The sequence below is a fragment of the Aethalodelphis obliquidens genome, unplaced genomic scaffold, assembly GCF_003676395.1.
Source record: "Aethalodelphis obliquidens isolate GAN/ISIS:26980383/991018 unplaced genomic scaffold, ASM367639v1 scaffold16, whole genome shotgun sequence".
Classification (NCBI taxonomy): Eukaryota; Metazoa; Chordata; class Mammalia; order Artiodactyla; family Delphinidae; genus Aethalodelphis; species Aethalodelphis obliquidens.
Genome location: NW_020837960.1, coordinates 34275994 through 34294413, shown reverse-complemented (window position 1 = coordinate 34294413; position 18420 = coordinate 34275994). Strand labels below are relative to the sequence as shown.

The following is an 18420-nucleotide window of genomic DNA, read 5'->3' as shown; positions in this document are numbered from 1 at the left end:
GCCTGCGTGGGCCCAGTCGTCCAGCTTCAGGGGATCTAAGGGTTTGTCAGTTCTCCATCACGTTAACATCTCATCTTTCTCTAAGCTCAGATGCCCCAGGGAGACGTTGAAAGCAGCCAGTGTCTTTTATTCTGGTTGAGGGGGTGTATCACCGGGCAGCAGAGGCCTGAAAGGGGGCCTCTCCTCCCTCTTTTTCCAGCCCCGGGCAGCACCCAGGACCCGGAAGGCTCCCCTGGGGTGATACCAGAGGAGGAGCCGCCGCGAGCCCAGGCCCCGCACACAGGCACGGAGCCTTTCCTGAGCTGCAGGTAGGAGCCGGGCAGCCTTGGGCAGGGGCACAGCCAGCTGGTGTGGGGAAGCTGCCTCACCCCCAGCCTGCCTGTTAGCTGCACCCTCCTGCGACTCTGGGAAACAGAAACAGCACACAGGGTTGAGGGAAAAGTGCCCGGGAGGGATATTTTGTGGAGAAAGAAATTACAATTGGAGAATACTGGTCAAGAAAATCATTCTTTCCGTTAACAAGTGTGCATTGATTTCTACAATATTCACAAGGGCAAGAGGTGGGAGCCTGTGAAGGTTTAAAAGAATTTTCAAAACAATGGGGGAAAGAATCCCAAAGGGAAGCAACAATAGGTATGATCACATAATAATATAAAACCGCTAGGGCAGAATTTTCCCATTAGCAGATGCTTTTACTCTTTTGAGAAAACATATGCAAATGGCCCTAAGAGAAAGGAAATACAACCAAGTAAATTATATCAAAACGTTCAAAGAATCAGAAAAATGTTCATTAAACTACATGCCCTTTTTTATCTACCTAAGACATTTAACTAAAGTACTAAGTAATTGTGAGGAATAAAGAAATAAACACTCCCATATTCCACTGGCTGAAGGGTACGAAAATTAAACCCTTCTGGAAAGCAGTGTGGCAATTCCTACCAAAAGCTTCTAAAATATTCATGCCATTTGACTCAGTATCTCCAATTCTAAGAATCTCTCTGAAGAAATCATTTTTACATACAAGTAAACATGAAGAAACATGTTCATTGCCATTTTTAATGATATAAAAATAGATGGAGGTGACCTAAATTTCCAATAATATGATTTATCTGAATTATGGTAGATACCTATCATGAAATACTAAAGTGTCTACTGAAAATGATATTATAGAGAATTTTTTGTGTCTTTAAAGTGAAAGATGAGGATAGAGAATTGCATGTATGGCAGGATTTCATATGTGAGTATTTGCCTGTTCTTAAAAAGAGAAAAGGGAACAGCAGAGAAAGAGAGGGAGTGAGGCCAGCTTGGGGGAGAGACACTGAGACGAGAAACCCCCAGATGGAAGAACGATGCCGGGTTGCCAGCTTTTGCCGCAGGGAAACCTCGGCAGGAAAGAACGGGAGCGCTTGCTGCTCCCATGTCTGGGGGCTCAGCTGATCTGTTCCCGGAGGCCAGGGTCTCGGGCAGCTCGCAGCTCTAGGCGGGGCCTGCCTGGGGCACTGCAGCGGGGCAGCCGTCACCTGGAGTCTCCCCTCCTCCGGGGCCAGCGGACCAGCCTGGACGCGGCCTTCTCATGGTCGTAGCAGAACCACAAAAGGGCTCTGGGGGCGCAGTCTCAGGAATGGCACAGGGTGACTTCTGCCCATCCTAGGGGCCAAAGCAAGCGAGGTGGCAGGGCCCAACGTCCAGGGGTGAGAAAAAAGCCCACTCCCAGAGGGAGGGCACCACCAAAAAACATGGCAAAGGGCACTGGCTCAGAGAGCGGGCAAAGGACTGGGGCCGTGAGTGGGTTAGGATGACATTAATGTGCTTGTTTATGCGCTTAGATGGTATATTTACTAATATTCTACACCAAACAGGGTTACTGTTTACAATTAGAAAAACGGAAGTCGGGAGATTTTTTTGTTCTGGCATATTTTTACTTTTCGTTGTCTTTTTAATTAAAAGATACTAGGACAAATCTGATGTGAAAGGAATAGGAATGTGAGGTAAACACACGAAATATAATTTTCTGTCAATAAGGTAGCCTCAGAAATCGTTTTTTCCTGCTCACAGCAAGTGACACTGCTCCTCGGGGCGTAGCAAATCCTGCAGATTCCAGGAGCACTGCTCCCTCCCGTCCCAGGGTGGGGACAGACTGGGAGACGTTTTCTATGGAACAAACACTTTTCCCTTTTCCCTCTTCACGAGGGTGAAAGAGCAGAGAGCGTGACAGCTCGTGACCCGTGGAGCTACCTGGTATCCAAAATGCCCGGTAACCACTTTATCCGTCATTCCCACCAACCAAGCCGGGGTTAGATTTCCTTCTGCCAGATGCACAGGGAGCCTCATCAGTGCCCAAGGGAAGCGGAAAAGGGGGTTATTTACTGAGCACCTCCTGTGAGCCAGGCCCTGGGCTGGTCACCGTCCCAGAGCACACACCCCCAACGGCGTCTTGACACAGACCTTCTCCTCGTCCAGTCTTCGGATGTGGAAGGTGAGCCTCAGAGACGGGCAGTAACTTTGTCCAGGAGAGTCTCCCGTGCTTTTCCTTCTGTGTCACCCACCCAACCTCACTCAGGAGCGGAAGAGGTGCAGGAAGGAGAGCTCGCCCTGCTGAGCTCCCTGTCGTGCTCTAGCGGCGTTCACAGGACCGGGGCTCCCAGCACAGGCCCAGGTCCCTCCTCCAGGGCCCGGCAGGCAGGTCCGCAGGGCTGAGAAGGCAAAACACGCACACAACACAGACGCTCTCGGAAACGTTCACGCGACGAAGCGCCGTCTATGGATGGGCACAGCCTGACAATACTTACAACTTCTACCTCCCTGTTTCTTCCCTTCCCCTTCGTGTTTCCCATCTATTGGCCCCTCAGTGCTACATCGCAGGTGATTTCCTACCAAGTTTCACAAGCTCACTCCAGCCAGGTCAGCAGGTAATCCATCAGCCCTGTTGTTGTTGCCTTGGCATTTCTCATTTCTAGATTTCTCTTCTCCACAAGATTCCTGTTCTTGCCTCATGGCTTCTCTTCGTCCTCTGTCCCTCTTCACACGTTGAACATGCTTCTGTGACAGTCACACTCAGCTCGCACACTGTCTGCAGTCTCTTGGGTGCACTGTCGTCTGAGCCGGCTTCCGAGGGACGGTCCTCCGCGCAGGCCTCCGCGTGGGGCAGCTGTGTGTTTCTGCTCACACACTGTGGCATCCTGCTTCAAGTCCTGCTTGTAGGTCGTTCCCGTGTCTCAGCTCTGGGCTCCTGTGGTGCGAGGCGCCCCTCCCGGTTCCAGTTTCTCACATCAGCTCTGTTCCAGCCTCAGCCCCAAGCAAGAAACCCGCGCAGCTACGGGGCTGTGTGCTCGGGCTGGACGCAGGCTTCTCTCGCGTTCAGAGAAGGGTCAGCCACTTACGGTCCAGACTTTACTCAGTTTCCACCATAATGGCCTCGTTCCTCTAAGGAGGAGCACCCTCGCCCATGCCTTCAGCTCCCACCTGCCCCGGCTTGCATCTTCATCTCTGGGGTCGAGAGGGGTCGCATTCAAACGTGGCTCTGCATTTGTATCGTATTTGCATTTTATCTGGCATCTCAGGTGTGGAGCAAGAGGTGGCCTTCCCTTGACAGCCGAGCTCACAGAGCATCAAATGTTTTGTTAACTCATGGGAAGCCCCACAGGTAGCTTACATTTACCATGTTCAAATCAAAGTCATCAACATCCACAATGGCCTACAAACTCGAGGACTCTGTGACCCTTAACTCCTGAGTTCATCTTCATGGTCGCGTCAGTCGCACGACAGCTGCTAGAAAGGCAGGAATGTGAAAGGGTAACAGAGTCCGCTCTCTCTTTAAACAGTTTTACAGAATCTATCCCCTCAACAATATCCTTTTGTATCTCATTGGCCAAATCTTAGCCACACAATCATTTCTGTCTATAAAAATGTCTGAGATAAGCAGTTTTTTGTCTGAAAACACTCACTCTCCCAAAAAGTTAATAAGAAAGTCTCTGCCGTAGTAGCCAAGATCGTCACGCAAGGCCCGTCACAGCCTGCTGTCCCCAGCTCGCCACCCCTATATCTCCAGCATCATCTCCTCCCACTTGTCCAAACAAATTCCATGCTACCACCAAACTGAACCGTGACTACTTCCCTCAGCAATATGAACATCCCCTCGGGTAACATTTGTCACTGATAATTCCTTGTTCTATGTCTGCCTTTCCTTATAGACTACAAACCCCATGGAAGTTCACTAATGGAATCAACCATTGGCTTGACACATAAAGGGTGCTCAGTAAATCTTTCTTTACCTCTGAGTGGATGGACACATGGATGGGTGGACGCATGGAGGGGTGGATGGACAGATGGATGGATGGATGGATGGATGGATGGATGGGTGGATGGATGGATGGATGGATGGACAAATGGATGGATGCTTGGATGGATGGATGCATGGAGGGATGGATGTTCGGATGGATGGATGGATGGATGGATGGATGGATGGATGGACACATGGATGGATGGACACATGGATGGATGGACACATGGATGGATGCACGGATGGACGCATGGATGGATGGATGGATGCTTGGATGGATGGATGAACTGAGAGATGGACGAACTTCCCTGCGTGCTCTCGTGTCTCTGTGTTTCCCACACGTGCTGTTCCCTTGCCTAGCATGCCATTCTCCCATTGTCCACCCAGTTAATTCTTATTTGTTGCTAACATTCAGCTGAGATGTCTCCCCTCTTCCAGAGAGTTCTCCCTGATTGCACCTGCCTGGGCTAGGTGTCCTGCCTTTTGCTCCTGTAGCCCCGCACATCCCTCCCCTGCAGCCTTCACTCTACCGGATTGTAGGCCTGGGTTTGCTTTTCTTTAGGCGCTGAGCTCCTCGAGAGCAGACCTGACTTCAACTCTGTACGTCCAGCACTGACGCCCCTGCCTGTCATGGGGCAGGAGCTCAATGGATTTTTAATAAAATTAGAATAAAAAGGAAAGTAATGAAGACCATGTGTCCCTTGTTTCTAGAGGAAGATACGGCAGGTGGAAGACAATTTGGATGAGCTGAACGAGGAGTTCTTCCAGCTCACTGCTCAAGCCTTAGCGCTCCGGAAAGAAGAGGACAGGCCAGGCCAACTGCCACGAAGCAAAGGCAGTACGTTTGTGGTAAGCCTGTGAGACCGCCATCTCAGCTCCTGAGGTGCCCATGGACAGCGGGGTCTCACGAGGTGGGGCCCACAGGGTCACAGCACCCGCTGCAGATAGGGGTTCAGAACAAAACCAAACAACCAGCTCTGACCAGAAGGTCCCCCCGTTTTGCCTGTTGCCTTTGGCAAACGGAAGGCTGACCGTGGAAGGCAGGGCTGCATCAGGGGTCAGGAAAGCGTGTCGGCCACCTTGGGTTTGCAGGTCTCTAAGTAAATTGACGGCCTGGAAAGACTGGGGAAGGGCATGAAAGGGGGGCAATGCAAAAGCTATTCTAGCTGCAGCCTGACTGATAGCCATGGTTCTGAAACAAGTTTTCCGTGAGATGAACTCTGATCCCGACTCAGGTCTCTGGAGGTGTAGACATGGGGAAGGTTGGAGGGGTCACAGGCGTGAGATACAGCGATAACTCAGTTGTGTCTGCCCTGAGCTCATGAAACGTTCTTTCCTAAAGCAGGCGCCAGTCTGTGGGCCTCAGTTTGCCAATTTGACTTTTAAAACTGCGTTAAAATACTATTTCTCCTGAGTTGAGTTTTTGGTGCCCCTTTGACTTTTGCACCCAAGCCCAGGGCCTCCCTCGTGTCCCCCTAGTTCCCGTCTTGCTGAGTTGCTGAAGATGGGCAAAGCCCTGGTGGTGGGGGGCAAGGTTAGGCACACCTGTCACTGGGCTTCTGGATCCGGCATCAGCGCCGGGATATCCTGTTCACCAAGGCCGCCCTCTTCACCACCAGGGAGGGTCCACCTGCCGGTGATCCCGAGAGCAGGAGACCCGGGGCCGAGATGCTCCCTGAGTAGAGAGTTCCGCGAGGACAGAGCGCGTGCCTGAGCCTGGATGTTAGGGGGTCTGGAAAGTCAGTCCTTCCGGGTCAAACTGCCCTCTCAAGACAGAAGCACAGGAAGCGCACCTATGTGCTCACGAGCAAGTGAGGGAAAGTCAGTCCTTCCGGGTCAAACTGCCCTCTCAAGACAGAAGCACAGGAAGCGCACCTATGTGCTCACGAACAAGTGAGGGAAGATTTCTCCGTGCGCACAAGGCACTGTGGGCGTGTGACACACACAACATGCACAGACCCCTTCCCAGCAGGAGCTGTGTCTTCCGCTGGCCCCAGAGGGTCCCTGAACCCCCCCTCCCCGGTGAGTCCTCCCTGTGAAACCCAAACGGAGACGCTGGCCCCGCGTGTCTGCCTCCCCTGGTCTCCTCCAGACCCCGTCCAAGAGGCCACGCTAAGCTGAGGGGCTGGGAGGTCAGGGCGGCCGCGGCACCAGCTCCAGTGTGGAGGGCGAGGTGCAGGCACCCAGCGTCGGCTGCACTGAGGGGCTCAGAGGAGAGCCATTTAGTGAGAATAAAGTAACGGGAAATTTTCATGCTTAAAGAGACATTATATAAATATCCCTGGTATTAGGACGGAACAAGCAGGATGAGCGGAGGGGCTATAAAAAGACTTAATTACTCCACAGTTGTTCTGCATTATTAAAGGCGATGATGGTGTGGGGACATAATCAGGCGCTGCTGTGCACGGATTTGGCAACATAAGCTCAGGGGACCCTGTGTCCTTCGTGAACGTGAGGCCAGTCCCTGGACGTGAGCTGCTGGCGTCTCCCCAAGCACTCGGCTGGGTGTTGCCTGGAGGCTGGCAGGGTGCCCAGAGTCACGCGGGTCCTCAGGGTGGGCTCAGCGCTCACAGGCCCCATCGCCTCTTCCACTGGTGTCTTTTCAGGTGGTTCCCAGGATCTGCCCTCCCGCGCGGCGGAAAGACACACCCGGCCCAGCAGAGGCCGGCGGCCCTGGCGGAGAGAACCTGGGATCCTGGGCCCTGCAGAGTGACCAGGCCCTGGCGCTGGAGGTGAGGAGAGCCCGGCTGGCCCGGAGGGCAGAAGAGCTGGAGTGGGAGCTGTGGCTGCTCCTCCAGACGGCAGACGGCAGCCGGCCCCGCCTGGGGGGACCCTGAGTCACACAGGATGCCGTGACGCCTTCTGCACGCGGGGCGCGGCCAGGGACCTCTGCCAGCAGGAGGGGTGGGCGCCCCGGGACCACCGGCCGCGACAGTGCTCGGTGTTAGGACGTGCTCCCGGCAGCACCCAGACTCCTTTCAGAGCCTGCACCTCAGCCTGTGCCGACTTCTGCCTGTGAACCTCGGAGTGAGGGAGAATAAAGTCACTCAGGTGAGAAAACCCGCAGGCATTCCCATCACTGAGTCTGTCCCTCGAGCCTCTGTGGTCTGGGCCAAATGGCCCCCACACGCCTTCAGGGGGAGAGCTTAGGTGCTCCATGACCGCTGAGTCCCCACGGGGAGCAAAGGGACCGCATCCCCTCCCTGCGCTGTGGCCTCCTGGAAGACAGAGGAGCCGGCACTGCCTGCCCTGAGGGCCTCCAACACCAGAGGACACTCAGCCGGCTGCAGGGCCCGCACAAGCCCTTGGGTGTGTCTCACAGAGCAGCAGGTAAGGGGCTTGTTAGAAGCCGCTCTGCCTAGGACCTGCCTTTAGTGGTTAAGGCTGCTGTCCCTGTTGTTTATTCCCCTTTCTCTAACTGCATACCCTCCAAGCGTCGCAAAGCCGAGGTAATATATCACCAGGGTGCTTAACCACCCCTGTAGAGAAGGCTTCTGACGTAGGGGTCACTATAGTAACGGGGGCTTAAGTTGTTTCCAGAAATTGGAGTCGGCTCTGGGCACTTCAGACGGGCAGAGCCTAGCTGGGGCCACCAAGCCTAAAATGGCCTGCGTGGAACACAGATCACCTCACCTTTGCCCGACGTCCAATCCCCTTGCCCCACGCCTAAGACCTCCCCGCTCCTTCACCCCATAAATAGCTCACGCCCCTGGCCTGCAGGGAGGCAGACCTGAGAAGTGGCCGTCTAGTGAACCTTCTCTGCTGCAAACAAACCTGGTCTGGTTACGAAACTCTCGTCACCCCCTAGGACCTACCCCGGAGGCCACTTGCTCCACCAGGCTCTTCCGCACCCCTTTCTCGACCTCTCCCTCCTTTAACCCTCGTTGTCTGCCCGCCGTCTGATTCCTACTTTAGTCGGCCTACCGTATTCTAGCCTCCTTCCTAGACTGTGAGTTCCTTAAAGGCAGAGTGTGTAACACACACACACATACACACACACCACTCAGCACACTGCTTCCCACGTACTGGGCGTCAGGTGACCCAGACGCGCTTCATGAATGTGACTGGCCTTATGCGTACAGACTAAACGGTCACGTCGGGACCACACCAGCACACAGAAACCGCGAAGAGCCGTGACTGCCAACCTCCGGGATGAGTGGGGATGCACTCGGAAGCGAGGGAGATGGAGCTCCAGGGCTGGACCCCTTGGGACAGCTTCCAGGAGAGCTGGGACTCCACCCAAGCCTTCGAGGGTGTGAAACGTGGATGGTTGGAAAGGGGCAAGGGGGAGGGAGAGCGCTGCAGACTACTTAGGTGGCTGGAAAGAGCGAGGTGAGGGAGAAGAGCGTGCAGGGTGTGGTCCGCAAGGAATCAGAGCAGAATCACTTCAGGGAGAGGAAACCACAGAGGCAGGTGGGCTGGAGAGTGTCCTGGCTCCTGGCCCCTCCCCGCCCCCAGCTGCTGCTCTTCAGCCACTGGCAGGCCAGGCCACAGAACGGTGTCCGGCCCCTTCTGGCAGCCAGCGTTGCGTCGAGGCTCTCAGCCCTCGCGGCCAGATCAAGGCACGCCTGGACTCCAGTATCTCAGAGCTGTGCTCCGGGCCGGGGACCCAGGGGGCCCCAAGCAGATGTCCACACAGGGCCTAGAGGAACGGCCACCCCCTGTCATGCCCCAAACACTTCAGGGGGGCACTGCCTCTGCCATAGGATGTGAGGGTCTCCAAGGTCTCTCACCCGTGAGGCCCTACAGTTCAGGGCTCCAGGTCACTGAGGGAGGGACAAGCTGCCTCGGGGTGAAGGCCCCTATCAAGTGCTCACTGGTGGGCATGGGCTAACAGGGGTGCTCCACAGACTGCCAGCTGGTCTGCTTTTCTGGCTGGTACCACCTTCTCAGAAATGCTTTTCTCCACAGATGAGTGACTCGTGTCCCTTTTAGCAGCTCGAGTCCCTGGGCCAGGACAGAAGGGTAGTCACTCCCCACCTCAGGCGATTAAAAAACCACCAGTGATGCCTTTCCCCCACTGCCCCCTGGGCCTCCACGCAGCTCTGCAGATCCAAACTGCTTCCCACCAGCTTCAGGGATTGACACAGCTGACCCCAAGTGTGTGCACGTGTCTGTACTCACGTCAGACACGTGGTTCGGAGCGGACCCAGGCCCAGAGGTGAGCTGTGAGCAAGACAGAAGTGACCACCATGGCCGAGGCGGGGGGGGGCCACTGTGGGTCTGAAAGATCAGCCTGGAGTGAGAGGCATGTCCACCCAGACCCGAGCCCAGGGCCACCTCTCGTGGGTCCTAAATCAACCACCCGAGCAGCCAAGACATTTAGCAGCCTGGACGGCAGCCTTCATCCACAGAAGGGAACCAGAAGCGGGAGCAGCTGGTCCAGGCTTTCATGGTACTGGGCCTGGACTGGACCCGGGCCAGTGACAGCGAGGGGCCCAGGTACAAAGGTCCCCATGAGGTGGGGTGGGGAGTTTGAGGCTCCAGGGCTGGGGCTCATGTGCCCGGAGGACAGTGACCCCTGAGGGGTCAGAGCAGGAAACGTGCAGGAGAATTGCCAGGGATCTTGTTAAAAGGCAGCTTCTGATTCCAGGGGGCCAGAGTGCCTGCGTTTCTAACGAGCTCCAGCAGAGATGCCCAGGCTGCTGGTCCGTGGCCCCCTGGAGTCAAGGTCATGGGAGAATACGGTCTGGGGTTCACAGGGTTGGGAGAGCCCGGGGGTCATGGGTTTCATCTGTTCCTGAGTTTGAACAGCTACTCGACGCCCAAGTCCAGTACAAGGCGTGCCTGTGAACCGGGAGCTCCAGTGGCACGGGAGCCAGACGCGGGAGCCCCCACGAGCCCCTCGTCCCTGAGCCCATGCAGCCCTTGGAGCGCCCAGAAGGCTTCCGCCCTTCTCCGTAAGTGCTCTCTGGAGGCGGAAGGCTGGGCCGAGAGCCCTAAGGGCACAGTCGCGCTGCTCTCGGGACCACACAGTGGGGTGGCGCCGTTTGCGGTCCACACACGAGAAACAGCGGTCGTGGGCACTGCTAAGCAGCAGGTGGTGTCCGGACCCGGGTCTGTCTGACAACAGAGCCCAGGCTCTTCCCCACCACGCTACAGCAGTGCTACCGATGGGTTCACAGCTGCTGGAACCTGCACACAGTCAGTAACGGGCGGCCGGCTCTCACCCAGAGGCCCCGCCGAAGGGCCCCCGACTGGCCTGGGTCCCAGCGCACGTGCCTCAGAAACCTCGTGAGCGCCCTGGGCCGGCGTCAAAAGTTCTACAGGGATTCACCTTCACTTTCCAAGTATGATTTCTGACCTGTTTCTAAAATGAAAATTAAGAAAATGCATTCAAAGGTGTAACAGTCAACACACAAATCATTGGAAATCACCAAAGTTTTAGCTTCAACTACTAGGTGAGTGTGTTTTAATGTAGATTCCAAGATACATCTCCTGCCGTCTCTAATTTTAAAATATCCTGAAATTGCAGAGCAAGACATTTTCAGACTTTTGGAACTTGTAATAGTGGATCTGCATGAATCTGGACTTTTCTCAGTACTGTGCCACCAGCTGACAAGCGGGACGCCGGCGGGTGCCTGTGTCCACCCTCCCGTTCAAAACATTCGCGTCCATTAGCAGAGCCTCACTGACCTCATTGAACGCTGTATAACAAGTTAAATAAATTTGAACCCATAAAATAATGCATACCCCTAGAAGGTGGCCTTTTCCCCACTTCCTGCGCTGCATCCTCACAGGATTTTGTTGGCAGGAAGCCTCCCCTTCTCGGCCTACCTGCCTCCTGTCTGAGCCTGAGGCTCTTGGGCCACCCGCCTGCCTCTCGGGGTGAAGCCCTGGGCCTCGGCCACTTTTGTCAAGTCATTTCGCCAGCGTGGGCAGCGTCTCTGGGGGAAACGCCGCAGCATTTCCGTGTTGGAGCTGCTCCCAGCCCTGGTCCATCTGTCCCTCCACAGAGGAGGAACGGCCCCCAGAACTCACGGGCCTCAGGTCACAGCCCTGCCCCAGCCTGCCCTGCATTCCTTCCTTCTGTGTTGTTGACAGTCCAGCCTCCCCGCCTGCCCCCAGCTGCCCCGGCTCTGCTCTGGCATCAGGAAGCTGAAGGACTGATACAAAGCCATCCTCCTGCACGGCGGCCAAGCGTTCTCCCCTGCGTTCAGCTTTACCCTGAGGGCGATGACCTGCCACTGGGAGAGGCGCAAAGGGCCCTGCTGTGAGAGACTCCTCTGCTCCCACCTGGGCGGGTGAGGGAAGGACCCGATTAACGCTCCCGCAGGGCCTGAGGACCACGGCCCCCTGCTCCGCAAGGCGAGCTGCCCACTGCTGGCTCTGCTTGAGGCACGTGAGGACCGAGGTGCTGCACGTTACTTTCTTGGCGCCTCGACCTGAGCATGGTAAACACTCAGTAGGAAGGGGCCTCTGTCGTCCCCTTCCTTGTTCTGTCAAATGGGGTTAATAACAATACCTAACTGGGTATTGTGTTGAGGGTTAAGTGAGTAAACATACATAACACCTTTAGAAGAGCTCTGACACGCAGCAAGCACTTTGTGAGTGTTCCTTATGAAAATACGATTTTATTATTGCTGTTGTGTATTTCAGACCAAGATGGCATTAGCAGCCCAGAGGCAAGCTTCCGGTCCCTCTTCTGGGGACAGCTTAAAACATTTTATCCACAGCCACTGAAGACAGAAGAGCCCCTTCGCACCCACATGAACAACGTAAAAAGGGGGACCTGATCTTCATTAAATGTGTCGAGTATGTTACTGATTCTCTGGCATCTTCAAAGCAGGAAGCGCTTCTCGAAGTCAGGCCTCCAGATTCCTGAGGCCGGGGAGCATAGGGGGAGGGGCGGCGATGGTTTGGGGCAGGACCTGCTCTTCAAGCCCAAGCTCTGCGTTGCCCTCCGGCCTCCACAGCGGTCTTCCCTTGGCCCGTTTAGTGTCAGAGGCTATGTTTCCCAGTAGCAGACACTGAGCAGAGTTTGAGGCACAAGATGTTTCCTAGGGACCCGCACCTGTGGAGGGCAGGGACAGGAGCCAGGATGAGGCAGAGGAAGAAGTGGGGCAGGCCTGACACCGGGAGCTCTGAGCAGACGCCTCGCGGTGCACCCTGCACCCCACTCCTCACTTACCCCCGGACCCCACAGAGACACTTCCAAACAACTCATGTCGTGTTAATCAAATATGTCCCACGATAGTTCTAATACACGTAAATCCAGAAGGAAATGTTTAGCACTTAGAATCATACACTCACAGGAAAAAACTAGTTTCAATTTCTATATATACAGACTGTATACATATATTTATGTGTATATATGTATCTTCCTTAAAGAAATATGATAGGATGATTGATATACTACAACTATTTAAACCTAAAAATGAAAAAGTTTACACCCCATTGCGGAGCACAGGCTCCAGACGCGCAGGCTCAGTGGCCATGACTCACGGGCGCAGCCGCCCCGCGGCACGTGGGATCTTTCCGGACCGGGGCACGAACCCGCGTCCCCTGCATCGGCAGCCAGACCCCCAACCACTGCGCCACCAGGGAAGCCCCAAAAGCTGGTACATAGTTTTACAGAATTGTGTCGGGGGTACGTGAGCTCAGAAGTCTAGAAAACCTTCCCCCTGGGAGAACGGTCCAGGCAGGCATGTCCTTTCCCTGGTCCTGCCTGTCATTCGCTGTGGGACCCTTGGACCAGGAGCCGAACCAACCCAGACAGGCAGCACGAGGAGCAGAAGCCCAGACCAAGACAAAGGGAACAGGGACCCCATTCCCATACAAGTGTTCACACCAAAAGCGTTCTACGCACAGTGCATCTACAATGGAAACACCCAGTATTCTTCACATCAAGCTTGGGATTTGTCAGTATTTCAGTCGTCCTGAGTCTATCTTCCATCAACAAACTGAGCAAAACCCCTCTTGCCTTCTAATTTGTATTGTAGACAGATTTTCACCAGCCTGGAAATAGCCACTTCTCCAATTATGAAGGGGAATAATAAGAATGATGTTTTTGTTTGCTGAGCTCTGATCCCCCCTGCAAAAGGGCAGTTGGTTAAGGACATGTGTAATTTATGTGCAAAAGCCCAGGAGCAGCTATGAACTCCACAAGAGGGAGACAGGCTTTTCCCTGAATGGAGCAAGGGTGATCTCAGCACCATGTCCTGGCCTTACTTGGCAGACACCTTAGAGCCCAGGGACCAGGCACAAGTCTGGAGAACCAAGAAAAGGCCAGACCCTGAAGGTGGCATCGGATCGGGCTCCTCCTGGGCTGTCCTTCCCTGTGCTGTTCATTCTTATTCACACCGGCCCACCTTTGCTTCTATGCAGGTCAGTTGAGCATGAGTCCTGCTAGAGAAGAAGACCCGCACAGAGCCAACTCCATTCTCCTGGGGGCTGCAAAGGAAGAGAAACTTGGGCAAAAGCATTTGTTTAGTTGGTAGCGATGCAATAGCACGATTTAGAATAAACACACGCAGACCTGCTGACAGCCAAAAACATGCACAAACGCTGTCGATCCCTCATTACCTGCATGTGGCTTGTCTGCGTTATTAATTTTTACCTAATGTTTTTAACTTTAAAATTGTATTGACATTTTATTGTATAATACTGTCTACCTAAACTTCTTTACACAGAATTAAATTTCATAATTTCAAAGAGCTCACGGGACTTCCCTAGTGGTCCACTGGTTAAGAATCCTCACTTCCAATGCAGTGGATGCAGTTTCAATCCCTGGTCCAGGAACTAAGATCCCGCATGCTGCACGCTACGGCCGAAGAAACAAAGGGGTCACCGTGCACGTCTTGTGTCGTCTCCTCCGGGCTATGCATAGGTACTAAAAATTGTGATCAGCATTTGCACATCGTGAGTTCTGCTTTTTTATACTTCTTTTATCTGTAATACTCTTTTCCTATAGCTGAACAGGACAATGTCAGGGTTCACTTTGATTTTTTACCTGTGTGGTATTGGAGCAATGTACCATAATTTGTTGAGTCACTCCCCTATTACTCTCTGCTTACTTCGCTAGTTTTCTACTTTTGAATAGTGCTATGATGAATATCTTTACAAAGATTAGATTTTTTTTTTCTTCTCAGTTATTGTATTGTAATGTTTTTTTGAGGTGACATTATTCGGTCAAAGGGTTTGAGTGGTTTTTGAGTTTTAGCTATATTATCAGGTTGCCTTATTATGTCTGATCCTTGAACCTAGATAGGCCCCCAACCCCGAGACAGAACACAGCTGAGATGGTGCTCCAAAGAGACCACGGTGCCTGAACACCTCGCCAGCCAGGCCCTCTCCCCACTGTGAATAACCTCTGCACCAGTCGTCAGACACTCAGCATGAGTGTGTTCTATCCTGTTTCTATGTGTGTATCTTCTCAACCTAGCTCTTTGATGAAAGAAGGAAAATAAAATTGATTAAGTGTCTATAATGCTCAAGGAGGTGTTTCATACTCACAAAACCCTACAAGGAAGTCATTCTTGGCCCCATTTCTGAAGATGAAAACACTGGGGAGTTCCCTGGCGGTCCAGTGGTTAGGACTCCGCACTCTCACTGCCGAGGGCACGGGTTCATTCCCTGGTCAGGGAACAAAGACCCTGCAAGCCACAGGGCGCGGCCAAAAAGAAAACAAAAATGAAATGAAAACACTGAGCTTCACGGAGATTTAATAAGTTGCCCCAGCCCCAGAGGCAGCAGAGGACTGTGTGGAAACAGCCCTTCCGCACCCATGCCAACACGCCGTCACCCCACAAAGCTCTGAAAAGAACAGTGCTGGTGCTGGAGATGATGACAGGAAGGACACGCAGTGGCTTCGGTGGTGTCAGGCATCTTTAGCTGCAGGGGCAGCGGGAGACGCGCCTCCCAGTTGTGGATCGCTGGCGGTAGCACTGGCCAGGAAGGAGACGGTGGAGGTCTGGCTTGTCGGGCCTCGTGGCTCCCTGGATGTGGGGACGGCGACACGACCGCATTCCCAGCACAGTCTCTTCCCTTTCTTCCACACTGATCGCTCCAGAGAGATCGTCCTCCCTTTACAGACTCCTCTGGGCTGAGGACGGGGTTACAGTCACCCTTCCACAGACTTGCTGCCCGTCTCTGGCCAAAGCAGGACCAGCAAAGGTTTTGCCACAATTTAGCTGATTCTGGAGCCAAGGCTTCTTTCTTGTGGAAGGAAATAAATAAACAGCTCTTAGGGCTCAGGAACCATCCCCGCCTTACAGGCAGTGGGGAAAGAGGCTCCAACCCGGCTCCAGCCCTAATTAGCTGTATGACCCAGGACAAGACCCTCCTCGCCTCCAAGACGTGGGCAGCGATGGGACCTACCTCTAGGGCTGGGTTAAGGACTCCTTGAGACATGCGAAGCCTTCAGAACCGTGCGTGGCTCGCAGAAAGTGCCGACAGATGTCAAATGTTACTGTTTTACTTGGTCCATAGTAAGAATTCAGTTGGGTAAAAAGCATTTTTATTGAGAACCTGCTGCATATGAGGCATTCTTCTAGGCAGTGGTCCTGCCCTCTGTAGACCACGAGGCTGACACGAATGTAGTAATTAGAACGTTCAGCAGGTCTTAGCTTTTTTATATATAATTTACAGGAAAGGGCCGTGGAAACACAGGGAGGGGGAGTCCAGGAAGGATCTGGAAAACCTTTCTGGACAAGTAGACACTTAAGCTGGCCTTGAAGCTGGGATTCTGCCATCAGAGGTGGTGGAAGGAGATGGAATTTTCTAGGCAGAGGGAGGGCAAGAGTCAAGGCCTGGAAGCTGGGAAGGGAGCACGACCCGGAATCGTGGCTGGTGTAAGTACAACACCACCCCTGGACAGACTCGGCGGGACGCGCAAAGGTGCGCTGACAGAGCCGGACCCGTGTCTGAGGAGCTGGTTTGAGAGTGTGGGTTTTGCTGTTTCCTGGGAGACCTTTGGTGAGTTAGTTAACACTGACCTTCTGACTCCTCAGATGTAAGGGGGTGAGGTAACACCCTCACCTCACCGGGTTATCGCAAAGACTGGGTGCTCGCTGTGTTTGAGAAGAGCTGTGCACACCGCAGAGCATTATGCGAACACCAGCAGCCTCCCTGCTGTGGGTCCTCCCTGGAGCGCGAGAAGACGGGCCGGGGGGCCTTCCGGGCGTCCCTGGAACATGGAGGAGAGGCGTGAGTCCGCCTCCGTGGACGTTTCCTGCCGCTGGGTCGCCCTGCTTCACTGTTCCCCGAGCCGGCGGGAGCACATTCATCGAGTTTGCAGGCTGGTTTAGAGTTCTCCAGCTCCAAACCAGCGCACATTCGTGTAGAAGAGCGCAAAACCCTGCAAGACACTTGGGTCAAGTGCTTTGCAGACAAATGGATTTTGCTTCTCCTCATCCTTGGAACATATCTATTTTTTTCATAATCGTTTGTAGCAAAAGACATTACTCTAGAGAAGCAAAGCCTTTCTCTTACCACTGCTCCGCGAGTCCGATTTGATTTGCACAGCTGGGTTGGCAAAGGGAAGACTGAGGCACCAAGATAGACTGGGAATGGAAACCTGGCTCTACCAAATCACCTTCTTCCCAACCCCTTGGCCCCCACTTGCCAGGGTTCCAGTACTAGGGGTTTTTAATAGAAAATCAATAAAGTACATAAAATAATAGGAAAAAAAAAAGCGTAGGATTTGAAGTCAGAAGACTTGCATTCAGAGCCTGTTCCTTCCACTCCATGACCTGTAATTATAACCCTCTAATCTGTAGGAAGCCCCAGTTTGGCACCGAGCATCTGAAAGTATGTTTGAGGTAACATAAGTGAATGCACGATAAATAAAACGTTTGGTCAATGATGGATACTAAACAAACTTTAGCAGCAGCCGTCATATTTTAAATAAGTAACCAGAAAGTCTATCTATCGTTAGGTGCTCTGGGGATACAGAGGGGAAACCACTTTCCGCAGCTCTGGCTGAAGTGGAGTCCTGGCATTCCATCAGAAAGACGCCAACGCGGGAAAAGAATGAATCCTCCCGATTCTTCCTGGGCCAGGACCTTCTGCCTTCATCCTGCAGTTACTCGCCTCCACAGCCAGATGGCGGTCGAGGGTGAATAGGAGGCCGCGTTCACCCCGGCTCTTCTCAGAAGGGGAAGGGGAGCACCCTTGGGGCAGAGGGGTCCCCTCGAGCTCCCAGACAAAGCAGCGACTGATGAAAGTGCATCTGGGGACAACAGTCGAGGCCTGAACCAATATCCTTTAGGCTCCAGCCTGGCTGGGGTTGGGAGGGGGGAGGGGGATGATGACGATATTGATTCCCCTTCAGCCTGAACTTTCAGACCAGCTCCGATGGGAACGGCCCCCGTAGTGCAGCTGTTCGTGCCAGAGCAGAAGAGGAAGGGTGGGGAAGTGTGGGGGAGGGGAGGGGGGAGGAGGGATGGCGGGGCCGCGGGAGTCCTCACCGCCGCCCACGCCCACCCTGGAGGCAGCCCCCGCGGGGCCGCGTCCCCTGCAGAATGAAGGGCAGCTGCTGGGAAGCGTCCGCCCAGCCAGGGGCTTCGTTTCCCGGGCCCCTTGCGCAGGGTGAAGCGTGTGCGTCTGGGCAAACTTCACTTGTGCTAAGCCGCTGAGGGTTCCACTTGGGGTTTATCGCACACAGTAGCAAGGGTTTGAGAAATCTGTTGAAGTGATGTGAATTTAACTGTATTTTTTATGCCCAGCAGTTGTACATGTCCTAGGTCTAGGTGGAAGGAGGGGCTGAAGCATCTCAATGAAATGAGCACTTGGAAGGGTCCCAGCTACCACCAGGGGATCACCCCGCGTGGGAGGGTTTGGCCCCTTCAAGGAATTTCTTGTAATTGTATTAAAGTCTGGTCTCTAATGCTTTTTACAAAACTTTACATGTGGGACTGTGGGACTCGAGGGACATTGTTCCAGCTAATGATTAAGAACTCTCCAGACAGTAGGGGCTTCTTAGACAATGGGTAAATTTCCAGGATGTCCGGCCCCCTTCCGAGAAGGAGGGAGATAACAAAATGTAAAAAAGGTGTCTGTCAAAGACCAATCAGGAAGCTGGGGACAAGTTCCCTCTCTGGTCCGAGCCTAAGCCGGGACCAATCAGCAGGAAAACACAACCAAATCTATAATTTACATACGGGGCAGTGGGAACCTATAAAACTGACATATTCGCGCCC

The 18420-nt window shown here is 53.7% G+C and overlaps 1 protein-coding gene across 1 annotated transcript in view; it reads left to right on the top strand.

Moving 5' to 3' along the window:
- The window catches only part of ATP12A (ATPase H+/K+ transporting non-gastric alpha2 subunit), a 93653-nt gene that overhangs the window by 14113 nt on the left and 61120 nt on the right, over window positions 1-18420 (top strand). Inside the window, exons 13-17 of the mRNA XM_027116772.1 lie at window positions 2413-2476; window positions 4991-5128; window positions 6886-7011; window positions 7462-7609; window positions 9634-9721. Coding sequence (XP_026972573.1) covers window positions 2413-2476; window positions 4991-5128; window positions 6886-7011; window positions 7462-7609; window positions 9634-9721 — 564 coding nt within the window. The remainder of the gene's footprint in view (window positions 1-2412; window positions 2477-4990; window positions 5129-6885; window positions 7012-7461; window positions 7610-9633; window positions 9722-18420) is intronic.